The sequence below is a fragment of the Leptonychotes weddellii genome, chromosome 3, assembly GCF_054177405.1.
Source record: "Leptonychotes weddellii isolate Sample4059 chromosome 3, ASM5417740v2, whole genome shotgun sequence".
Lineage (NCBI taxonomy): Eukaryota > Metazoa > Chordata > Mammalia > Carnivora > Phocidae > Leptonychotes > Leptonychotes weddellii.
In genome coordinates this window covers 59,479,117-59,492,291 of record NC_138371.1, presented here as the reverse complement: position 1 = coordinate 59,492,291, position 13,175 = coordinate 59,479,117, and the positions used below count along the sequence as shown (strand labels likewise).

General features: G+C 36.1%; 1 protein-coding gene across 1 annotated transcript in view; it reads right to left on the bottom strand.

The window, feature by feature from the left end:
• SCN7A (sodium voltage-gated channel alpha subunit 7) overlaps positions 1-13,175 on the bottom strand; it is an 83,854-nt gene that overhangs the window by 27,575 nt on the left and 43,104 nt on the right. The window contains exons 10-14 of the mRNA XM_081814263.1: positions 11,605-11,811; positions 4,917-5,007; positions 3,952-4,190; positions 2,698-2,871; positions 879-1,235 (exon numbers count right to left, since the gene is read on the bottom strand). Coding sequence (XP_081670389.1) covers positions 879-1,235; positions 2,698-2,871; positions 3,952-4,190; positions 4,917-5,007; positions 11,605-11,811 — 1,068 coding nt within the window. The remainder of the gene's footprint in view (positions 1-878; positions 1,236-2,697; positions 2,872-3,951; positions 4,191-4,916; positions 5,008-11,604; positions 11,812-13,175) is intronic.

Below are 13,175 nucleotides of genomic sequence, written 5' to 3'. Positions count from 1 at the left end.
TTCTTTTATAAGTCATTCCCTTTTCTTGGAAGTGAAAGCTACTTACTCAATCCATGTAACACCAGTTCAATTACTGGGAATTTAAAAGTGATAGCTTCCTCTCTTAGTTAATGCACAATAGTTGTATAAACCAATGATTTTCAAACTTTGCTGCACAATTTAATCAAATGAAAACTTTTAAAAAATCCTGATGACCACACTATGTCCACAAAACAATAAAATCAGAATCTCTGGGAACGGATCCAGGGCATTACTATAGTTTTATTAATTCCCCAGGTTATTCCAATGTGCAGCCAAGTTTGACAACCAGTGTTACATTTAAGTGCTTCTTAAAATTTTAATGTGCATACAAATAACCTGGGGTTATTGTTAAAATGTGGTTTCTACTTCTGTAGGTCTGGGATGGGGTCTAAGGGTCTGCATCGTTAACTATTTCCCACATGATGTCAATGCTATTTGAGTAGCAAGGTTATAAAACGGTGCTATCCAACAGAAATATGATGCATGTCACATATGCAACTTTCTAGTAGCCACATTAAGAGCATAAATAAAAACAGGTGAAATTAATTTTACTAACATATTTTATTTAACTAAATATATCAAAAATGTCATCATCTTAAAATTCATTCAATATAAAAATTACTAATAAAATAATTTACACTCTTTTAGACTTCAAATCCAGTGGGTATTTCCACTGGTAGCACATCTCAAATTGAACCACTCATATTTCAAGTGACTGACAGCCACATGGGGCTAGAGGCCACCATATTGGACAACACAGTTAATAGACCCCTGGATCCCATAAATCCATATCATGAAAATACCAGACTACATTGCATCAGTTTTTCAAGGAAAATTTAAAAGCATGGATTACTTACCAATAAGTTTCCAATTAAAATGACCATCATGTAAAAAGGAATACAACCAAACTGGCCTGCTACCTTAAAGCAATCCCACAAAGTCTCTATCCACTCTCCACAGAGAATCCGGAACACATTCAGGTAGGAGTGGAAGAAGTCATGCATGTGCCAGCGTGGGAGTCGACAGTCTTTGTCTATGTTGCAGACACATACTTCATAACTCATACCAAACAGCGTCAGGCCAACAACAGCAGAAAAGAATGTGAACATGAACAACAGCAGGACCAAGTCTTTCAGGGCCACCAAGGAGTTATTAAGAATCTGCATCAGAATCTTAAATGTCAGCCAGTATTTTGCCAACTTGAAAATTCTCAACTAATACAGCAATGCCAGAAACAACAAAAATAAGAAACAAACAACAAAAAACCTGGTCACTATTTATTATGATGTACATTTAAAATTTTTATCAGCATTATACACATACACATACAGTCTTTAGTGTAATACTCAGTTTTAAGTATTATTAATACTAACCACTGAAAATTAATTTTTATACAATTCTTAATACATCATACATATTCTGTATTTTTTACACTAGATCCCATACATATCTTCTTCTGTTGATCTGTCAATTTCCATTCAATATTATATGACTGTAACTACTCTAGTTTTATGTTTTAATATCTGGTAGGGCAACTATCCATTCTTCATTTTGCTTTTCACAACACATAGGAAATTCTCCCACATTCTGACATACAGATGATATTGAAAAAAGTCTGTTAGGTCCCATTAAATTCCGTTGAAGTTTCTATTATGTATTTTCCTTTAAAGTAACATATCAGAAACCAAACTCAGCAGTCTAGGTTTAGTCTGAATATTTCTCTTCTTTTCACTAGATTTTTTATTTCTATTGATACAGGATAGGATTACCTTAAAATTTTGTCACCATATTACAGTGAACTTAATCATCTAAAACTGAAACATCATTTTTATATATGTTATACCTTCCCCAACTTTTCTAGTATATGTTGGCTTTCTGGATTCAAGAGTAGGGCTTCACTTTTATCCATGTAAAACTGAATCATTTCTATTCAGTCCATATTAGCCTTTCAGATACTTTGATACTGTCTTTTATCATATTTTTTTTTGTTTCATCCCTAAGTATGATAGGTACATCTCATATATGTTTATCTTACTGATTAGATAGGTCTACGGGTGAGGACCTAAGACAGTGTTCTGAAGAATTATTTGGATGAGATCAAAACTACTTAATTGTATTGACTCCTGCTACATTCCTTCACTTCTTACCAGAATATATTACTTACCAAGTACGTAACATTTCCATACATACTCTTCTAATAACATTATTTCCTTGGCTAGTTTTCTAACTCTTACTACCACCCTACATTACAGACATATACTCACTCTTAGTAATTTTCATAATAACATTTCCCTGGTCTGACTGGTCTTTTATAAAGTTTTCTAACTCTACAGTTAGACATACCCGATTCCAGTTCCTTAGTTAGACACTGGCATTCAGCCTCTGGGACTCCACATCATCCTGTTCCAGGGGTACAGCAACCCTGGTCGTGCTTTCTAAAACTAGACCTTAAACTTGCTACATATGTGGATTATTTCCCTTGAGGCTTTGGTCAAATAACAGCATTGGAAAATGCTTATTCTTCCTGGCACTTTCTAAGCTCTTTACATAAAAATTAATTCATTTATTACTCCAAATGTCCCAATGGGACAGGTATTACTATTTTTCCCATGTTGTGCCTGAGGAAGCTGAGATAAATTTTCATAAAATAAAATTTAGATCTTGGATTCTACTTACCACCCTGAATGTTCGAAAAAGAGCCATCCCGTGAATATTTGCTAGATAAAGCTCTGCTAAACCATGGAACACAATCAGGCTATCAAAAATGTTCCAACCTACTTGAAAATACCCATATGGATGCATTGCAGTTATTTTCAAAATCGTTTCTGCTGCGAAAATTCCAATAAAAATCTAAACAAAAACAAAACACATAGATGAGAATATGCTTCCAATTACACTATCAGAACCCTCATACACAAAAGCTATAACTTTTCACTGACACATTCTTCACAGTTCCTCTGTCAAAATCTGATTAGTTTTGGAGTCTGTATTAAAAGGATAGACTCAAACATTTTTAATTTAACAGTCTAACATCAAACATTGTATACAAAATCTTCAATTATTAAATAAAAACTATCCTGAAAGACAACAAAAGAATATTTAAAGATGAAAATCTTTTCATTTTGAATGGTTCCTTTTGGGATATGGAATACATGATAAGATATTTAATTTTTTAAACTGTAAAAGAATTTAAAAAGTACATATGTGAACCAGGACAAAAAACAAAGTAAGCCTATGAACACTGTCTCTTGAAAACTATACTGGCAGAAATGACTAAATTGTTGTATTGTTACCAAGTAAATGTATAATTCAAAATGGGTAACAGTTTGGCAATTTATACTAATACCAAGCAACAAACAACAACCACCATAAAAACAAAGAAAATTAAACATTGTATATTTTCTTGAATGTGACTTGTTTTTAAACTCACAGAAATCTGTTTTGCTTTTTGCATTGTATTGATAAAAAAAGGATAAGTTCCCATCTAAGGCAAAGATAGGTGGCTAGAGCAGACAGGGCAGGTACGGTTATAGTCAGGATTCAGAATTCAGGTGTCAGTGAGGAACTTGTATTTGTTATTTCACCTCTGCCCTGCTCTGATCTATGGAGCTATGGTACCAAGAAAGGATATGTTTGGGAAGGGAGAGGAAATAAATAATATTTCCACTTAACCTAACTGTCAAGCAACTGACTAGAATCTCAGACTTAAATGGCAGAATTTTAAACTTTAGCTACAAACCTATTCGATGATAAGAACACTTACAAAGCAGAGCTGGGGGTGGTTGGTTGTGGAAGTATGAACATAATACTTCATCTGATAGGCATATAATGCATTTGTGACATATTGGAGTTATAAAATATAATAATGGGGATTATGATGACTGAAGAAAAGTTGAAATCACAAATGAAAATAATGTACAAGAGCCTTACCAGGTTTCCAATGCTGAGAATATTGTTGGTTTCTTCACTCATTGGATAACATTCCAAGGCCAAAAAACATATGTTTAGAATTATGCATACAGTAAGGACAAGATCGGTAAATGGGTCCATTATAATCATATGGATAAACTCTTTCAATTTTAACCAACAGGGAGAACAATTCCAGATCAAGAAAGTTTTAGCAAATCTATACCAACACAATGGGCATCTCTTCCTGGATTTTTTAGGTTCTGAAATGAAGGAATAAAAAAGTTAAACATTAGCAAATTGTTTAAGTTCTAACTAATAAAATATTTGATTTTTGCATGCAAAGAGATGTTTAAAACTAGACTTCTGATTTGGAATTAGCAAATAGAAATATTTTGTACTAATAAAAATCAGAGCAAAGCAAATTTCCTCTATTTTGTTCATGCTTTCTGAGTTAGACAAATGAAATAAGACAAACCGTGTATTAGAAGAAAAACACAGGAGTTTCTCTCAAGAAAATAAATATGGAATAAAGTTGAGAGTATTATGATTTGTAATTTCTAGATTTTTATGCTTTACAAAATAATACCTTTTAATATTGTCCATGATAATGAGTTACTGGTTATATATAAAAAAGCAGATAGTACAGAAAGGATCTTAATATATTACTGTTATATTATCCAACCTCTACTTTTAGTTATAAGTTAATACTTCTTTGTTGCTTTCAATGTTAAAGAAAATTTCTTAGCACTATTTGGTGAGTGCTAACAATGTCTAAAATACCAATGTCTAAAATATCATATGTATGGACTTGCTCATTTTAATATTCCTTTCTTTCCTTTCCAATGTCTAAAATATCATGTGTATGGAATTGCTTATTTTAATATTCTTATGTTATTCCTTAAATATTAGTTATCATCTAAAATTCTAAAGAAATTTCAGGATTCCTTTAAAAGTGAATCATAGTGTCTAAATATTTTTTACTTTACCTTCCTCATGTCTGATAGCAGCCAACATATTCAAAGAAGAGATCATAGAAGCTGGTGATCTTTTCTTCATTTCTATTTGTGTGGTCTTGGTCTAAAAAGAAATTAGATGAGTCTAGTGCTGGCTTCTTCCCTTTGTAGATACAAGACTGTAACTATAAGAAGGTTTATAACCTTCTTTAAAATGCTGATTCTTACCTCCAGAAATCGTTTTGGGTTTCATCTTTTGCTACTCTTTACACTATAGGCAGTATTAAACTGATACAGGATCATTTGTGTAATGAATGTTTATAACTTACAACTCAACAAAATCATTTCATACTATGAGGTCAACTATAAAAGGAGGAAATCAGAAAATACTGGTTTTATTACTCATATTTGACAAACCATTCAATGTATACTTTAGGATTATTGCAAAATATCCAGCTGGCAATCATGCTACTGAATAATGGTATTTCTCAAACACCTTAAATTTTTCCTTGAGGGTATTTTATAACTTCGAAAAAAACTCTCTTGATAAAATCAAAATTATTTGGTTTTGTGATAATGAAATAATCTCGAATAGTATGAGGTAAAAGAATGGATTTAAAAGAGTTGTTTTGGCTAGAACATGTAAGATAATTCCATAAAGGAATCAATTCTTTCTGTCATGTCTCTTGAGTAATGGTTTTAAGATATTCTGTTTTGCCGATACGGTTACACAGAGTTCCAAAGAAGTCCTGCATTAGAAACACATTCTTAGGGTTTGATGTAGATATTACAACATCTATACCATCATAGTTACACAAATAGAGCTCAGATGTTTCTAGTGACCAAGTATAAAACTTATATTTGAATTTAAACTCTAAGAAACTGACAATAGTGGGACACCTGGGTGGCTCAGTCAGTTAAGTGTCCAACTCTTGATTTTGGCTCAAGTCATGATCTCAGGGTCATTAGATCGAGCCCTGTACTGGGCTCTGCACTGGGTGTGGAGCCTGCTTAAGATTCTCTCTCTCCCTCTCCCTCTGCCCCTCCCCCCTCCACGTGTGTGTATGTGTGAGTGTGTGTGCACATGCAAAAGAAAAAAAACTGACAATGGGTAGATAATATTACACCACAGGGTTCCCAACAGATTTTTCATTTGGCATACAAGAGAATGATATTTGTATGTTTGTTAACTTGGTAAATAGGTGTGGCTAAATAGGTGAAATAAATAGTAAATAAATTTGAATAGGCAAGGCTGCTCTGGAACAGAGGTAAATGGCATGGGGGTGCTGCTTCACCAACACTGAAGGGATTAGTGATCAAGGCTCAATGATAACAGATACCCAGCACACCCTGGTTGGCAGGTTCTGTTGTGGTCTTTCTGAAGTGGCATAATAGATATCAAGGAATCATCATATTTATCTCATTCAGTATCAGTCAAGTTCCCTCTAATTTCATAAATACTAGAGTCAGAGGAGGTAAAAAACCAACTCTATTCTATACTGATTCCATCATGAAAATGACAGATTCTTCAGGTCTACAGATCTCTGTTCTCTCATTATTATTTTTTTTATTGAAAAAGTAAGCTAAAAACTCAGGATGTGAGGCTAATTTATTTACCTTAACTAAACTTACTCCAGAAAGTATTTTTTAACTGACTTACAAGGTTACATAAGATACAAGTTATAATTTATACAATTTCAAATTTCCATGAGTCAAAAACCAACAGAAGCATAATTGTTCTGTTATTAAGGTCTAACAGGGATTTCCCAGATGTTTCTTCATAAAGATGATACTTGGTGATATACTGAATAATACCCTCTACTAGTCCTAATATAAAGGAATTGCCTCTCCTAGAGATGTTTCTAATAATGACAATGTCTGATGGAATCACCCCAAGAAGCAATTTAGTAAAGATGATCATCTGTGTGGAGTGGGTAGAGTGAGGAGAGTAACAATGTTATTGTTGATGTAGTCACATTTAATTCTCTACTTACTTGGCTTGAACTGTGGATATATTTTAGAATATAAAATGAATAAACTCCATATCAGTCTAGTAATATAGTTACCTAAACAGAGCTCTTAAAAATATTGAATGAATGCCCACAAGTTGGCCAACTACTAAGGAAAGGACCATTTTATAATGCAAATTAAGAAGACAGTGACTCAGTAATCTCCTGTTTGGAAATTTAAGAGCTAATAGGGCATATCCAAAGTTAAAATTAGACTGAAAAAGGACCTGGGATTCTTGTTCTCACAACTGGTTTAAATTTTCTCTAGAGAGGAGGTACGAATAAGAAAGAATCCAGTCGTATTTCTAGCATTTAGCAATGAATACCTGAAGTATTCATCTTGGACTCAGATTTGTTCTCTCTACTGCAGCTACACTGGCCTTTTTAATCCTGACTTACTCTGTTCCGTCCCCCTACTTGGCATGGACTCATTCTTTAGATCTCAGTTCAAGCGTCAGTTTCTCAGAAAACCCTTTTATTACTCAGGGAAATCCTTTATTATAGGCTCTCAAAACATCATGTTTCTTACTTTTATAGCACTTGCCATGGTTTCATTTATTTTTTTTAGTAGAGAATAATACAGTGAATCACCAGGTACCCAATATCCAGGCTTAAAAATTAGTAACATTATACCCTTCATTTCTCGTGTATTATTCACCCTAATTTATTTAAAATATTTCAGGAAAAATATTTCAGATATCATATAATTCTCAGAATAAACTTTGTAAGACACATAATCACAACATTAGGATCACAATCAGAAAATTAGTAATTCCTTAATATTATCCAATACTCAGACCATGCTCCATTTTCTTTCATTGCTCAGAAACTTTCTATTATATTTTATTTGTTCCAATCAAATAAAAAAAAGATCCCCATATTGTATTTTGTTCACAGGTCTACTGATTATCTTGTGACTTTATTTCTTCTATATGATTTATTTGTTGATGATAATGGATCACTTATAACTGTAGAATTTTTCACATTCTTGATTTGGCAGATTGTGTCCTTTTAGTGTAAATTAATGTGTTCTTCTCTTTCTTATAGTCTCTAGAAAAAGACAGATCTAGAGGCTTACTAGACTTAGCTCAGATTATGGCAAGAATACATTGTATGTGGTGTTTTATGTCTCCTGTTTCATAACATCAGGAAACACACAATGTCTGGTAGTCTGAGAGGTACAATTTTGTGTTTATGATAATTTTATGGTCTATCTCTACATTAGGCCATTAGCTTCATGAAGATAGATACTATATTTGTATTTATTAACATTTTAAAATCTCCAATGCTTAGTAAAGTGCCTAGCATAGAGTAGATTGTCAATAATGCCTTATTTAATTAGGTAGATGAGCTATAAGGATGCCATTTTAGATGGGCCAATATTTTAAAAAATACTTATATTCCTACAGTTGTATATCTGATTCTCTTCTCGAGGTTTGGAAAGCGACTGGCAATTTTTAAGAAAGTTTCATCTGCCACCTGTGTATTTGATGGAATAAAATAGTGAAAAATGAAGTAAAGTGTTGAGAAATCAGATACCAATAAATACAAGTCAAACTTTGCAACTGGAACTCCTCAATAAAGATAAAATTTGAGGATTCATGAAGATGCTTATCATATGTGTGGAACATAGTCGACACTCAATAAATATTATATACTGTTATTACTATTATCATTATTATTATTTTAATTGCCCCTAAAAGGGGGATATAGTCAAAGACTTAAGAGTTTTATGTTAATGGAGTATTCTCCATTATGTACTGCTGTGCCTTCTTGTGTTTCCTATAATTAGCCATTTACATTTTTTTTCAGTTGCTCAGTATACTCTAAGCACTGCCAAGTGTTTTACAAGAATTTATTTCATTTGGGGCGCCTGGGTGGCTCAGTCGTTAAGCGTCTGCCTTCGGCTCAGGTCATGATCCCAGGGTCCTGGGATCGAGTCCCGCATCGGGCTCCCTGCTCCGTGGGAAGGCTGCTTCTCCCTCTCCCACTCCCCCTACTTGTGTTCCCTCTCTAACTGTGTCTCTCTCTGTCAAATAAATAAATAAAAAATCTTTAAAAAAAAAGAATTTATTTCATTTGAATCTCACATCAACCTCTGAGACAGATTCTACAATTATATACATCTTGCAGATAAAGAAGATGAAGTTCAGAAAGGTTAACAGACTTGGCAAATATCATACATCTATTAAGTGGCTAAAATAGACTGAAATCTATTTTTATCTGACTGCAAAACTGTGCTTTTAGCCAATATGATCTACTGCTTTGCTACAATGTGAGAATATGAAGCATCTAAGTAATCTCTCAGTAATTCCAGCATCAGAATTAGAACCTGATTAGTCTTAAATCAGATAAGTCACCTAAAGGGTCCTCAATATGTGCCATTTTAAATTCTTCTCTTTCCAGTATTTTCTTAAGTATAAATAAAAAAGGAAAAGAAAGTAAATCTTGTGAAAATGACCTTCACTCTTACTTCCCCAAAAAAGTTTTTCATGACAAAATGTTCTAGTGCTCTTCCATGAAAAAAAATCCTTTACAATTGAAAGACTTTAATTAAAACCAGAAAGTCTTCATGTGATCCAAATGAATGGAGATATTAAGAAATTGGGAAATAATTCAAGTTCTTCCTAAGCAGAGTTAATAGGGCATCTCATCTTGGGATAAGAGAAGTATTGTGCTCTTGGATACATTTGTGTGTAGCCCTTGACATTTGAAATACCACTTCAAAATAAATTACACATTCAACATATCATTCAGACCATAATCATTCAATCAGAAGGACCACACACTCATTTCTAGAGACAGAAATCTTTTGTAATTTTTTCTGTGACTTCCTCATGGGTGGTATAATGGCTGTTCTCAATAGCCTTTTTTAATACATGTTTTCTTCATACTGTCTATAATGCTTCTTGTTTCAGTGGTATGCATGTTATGAACCATGCAGACACAGCATCTATCAATAGATACTAGATAATTGGTGTGATCCTACATTATGTTGTTCAGTTCCCACGTTTTTAGTAGAATTACTTTTCTAGAGCTTCTTCATTGATGATGACTTAATAAAGAGTTTTATATGTAGGAAAGTTAACATTTTCCCCCTTTTGACCCAGAAGTTACCTTTGATATTAATGAACGTCTTAGCCAGCCTTACTACGCATTCCACTTAATGCCTGAGTGTATCTTGGCTCTTTACTTTTCCCCATCTCTTTTTATCCTCTTCCATATGACAGGGTCTCAGTATAGCTTCTTTCTATCCTTTGTCTGCTCCTTTAGTCTGTGATTTTACCATCGAGTTTGCTTCTTTTTTTCCAGTGTAAACAATCTTTATGAGCAGGTGTTCAGAGTGCAAAATGTAACAAATCTAGAGTGGAATGGAAAAGGAGGCAGGGCATGGCTCCCTCTCCCAAGTGAAGCCCTGTAACTAGGCCACTCCAGTCAAGGAACACTCAACTTGACTGTGGCCACTTTGGGCCCAGCACCCTCCAAAGACCAAGCTCCTAGGCAAGAGGGTTCTTTACAACACAGGGGAAGGGAGCAACACCTGGAACAGGCAGGGGCTGTAACCTACCCTAGGCCACTTGGCTCCTGCCTACCATACACCTCTACAGCTCCAGGTAGGGGTATTAGGAGACTGGGCTAAACCTATTCCTCCCCCAGGTGAGAAAGAAGTATGAGATTGCCAGGTCCTACTGAACATAGGAAAGCTACTTCTGGTTGCTCTCCTGGGTCCTCTTCTTTAATACACTTATGGCACAACTTTGATTTTTTAAAGATAATTTCTACAACTTCTTTAATGTTACTTCTATCAATATTTTTAGATTCATAGATTGAATCTTTCATTATGAAGCTAAAATCTGAAAATAAACTCAAAAAACAACACTAAAATAATTGAAAATTAGAGTAAAACTTTACTAAGTTTTACTAATCATGGATTTAATTATTCCATGGATAAATAATTCCTTATATCAAGATACATAGTGCATTTCTTCTCGGAAGAGCTAGAAAGACAGTAAGTGTATTTGTTTGCTCTTTTTACAACTTTAGTACTATACTTTAAATCCATGTTTTCAGTACTTCATGATTTCTAAATTATGGAAGGCATTATCACTTTTGAGTTGAATACTGAAATTTTTCAGTTAATTCTGATGTAATATCTGAAGCAAGTTGAATTAATAAACTAAACCTGCATTAAGAGAAGTCAAGTTTGAAAACTAATATATCCATCATTTATCAGCAGTAGTAATACACGCTTTGGAACAAAAACTGTCTTAAAGAAATATTTAAAGATGTTGATCACTCTTAACACAGTGCACTGAGGAAATAATGTTGAATAGCAAAAGTGAGCCCACTTATCAAGATCCCCGTTGAGGGCGACTGGGTGGCTCAGTCGTTTAGCGTCTGCCTTCAGCTCAGGTCATGATCCCAGGGTCCTGGGATCGAGTCCCACATCGGGCTCCCTGCTCGGCAAAAAGCCTGCTTCTCCCTCTCCCATTCCCCCTGCTTGTGTTCCTGCTCTTGCTCTCTCTCTCTCTGTCAAATAAATAAAATCTTTAAAAACAAAAACAAAAACAAAACAAAACAAAAGATCCCCGTTGATCTTCTTACCATGTACAACACACAGATACTGAGCACCAAGTAGAAACCAATACACTCCGAAGAGAGAAAATAACTCAAATTCTGTGATTCTGTGAAGTACTAAGAAAAATTTATACCTCGGCTGCTTCGTCTCCTTCTTGAAGTGCTTTCAAAGTCTGCTGAAATTTTAGCTCAATCTTCTTAGCTTTTTCAGCAGCTTTCTGCTTTTCTTCTTCATAGGACATAGCAAGTATGCCCAAGAACAAACTTGCTATGTAAAAAGCAAACCAAAAGCTTATCACAACAAAAAATATCATGTAGACCTTCCCAGAAGCATAAAGGATCTAAGGAGAGTTGGAAAACAAGACAAAAGAGGAAAATATTATTTGTCTTCCTGTAATCTCCTATTTTAAAATGAAAAAAATGAACTTTTATTATTAAAATAATTTAGTTGTAAGTGGAATGTAATCACAGGACAGTTTTACTGGCTCTACCTGGAGAAATAAGAGAAAAGCTCTTCAATTTTAGATATATATGTAAGATATAAAAATGCATGATACAAAACCAAAGAAAGAATTCAGTTGAGGGGGGAAAGATGGCAGAGGAGGAGGGGGGAAAGATGGCGGAGGAGTAGGGGACCCTATTTCAACTGGTCCCCGGAATTGAGCTGGATATCTACCAGACCACTCTGAGCACCCACGAAACCAGCCTGAGATGTAAGAAGATCTGGATCTCTACAAACAGAATATCGCAGGCGGTTGGTTTCGAGGTACGAAGCGGGGAGCCCCAATTCCACGGGTATCGGAGGATAAACGGCAGCGGGAGGGCGCCTGGCCGTGGGATCGGATCCTACACCGCCGGTGAGTGACAGCCTCGCGCGCTGCGGACGGGCACAGACTCACAGACCCGTAGCGTCGGGAAAGGACTTTAGGGCAGCCCCCGGGGTGGAGGACCAGACCGGCGGGGTCGCGCGCACCGCAGCCACCCGGACAGAAACCCGGAGCGACGGTTGTGCGCACGCGAACTGCAGCCTCTGAGGCGGAAACCCGGTGCGCCGGGGTCCCGCTGGTGAACTGCAACCTCCGGGGTGGAAACCACGAGCGGCGGAGTCGCGCACGCGAACTGCAGTCCCCGGGACAGGACCCCTAGTGGTGGAGAGCTGGTGGTTTTAGAAGCACAAAGGACAGAGACGTGCCCCGACCTGGAGGCAGGACTGGGGGTGCTGCGGAGGGGCGCACAACCCAGGATGCTGCAGTTTATAGCAGCACGGACAGAAACGGAGACGGTGTGGCCTGGAGAGCTCACTGAAGAACAGACTGAGGTCTCTCTGCTCTGAGGCAGAGGGTTGGAAACAGTCTCTTCTGCTCTGACTCACGGAAGAGACGCGGAAAGCCGCCAGGGAAAGGCGCCAGAGAACAAAAACCCCAAAGACTGATTCCCACTGCGCCCATCCCCTGCCACAGGGGCGCAGGGCAACTCCGCCCAAACAGGGTTGCCTGAGTAACAGCACGGCAGGCCCCTCCCGCAGAAGACAGGCTGGGAAAACAAGAGGCCAGCAACCCTAAGGTCCCAAGAAAACAGGTGCATCTTGCTTGGGTTCTGGTCAATAATTTGGACTCTATACATTCCCTCAAACACCCATCAACAGAATGACTAGGAGGAGGAGCCCCCAAAACAGAAAAGACTCAGAGATTATGACTTATGCTGC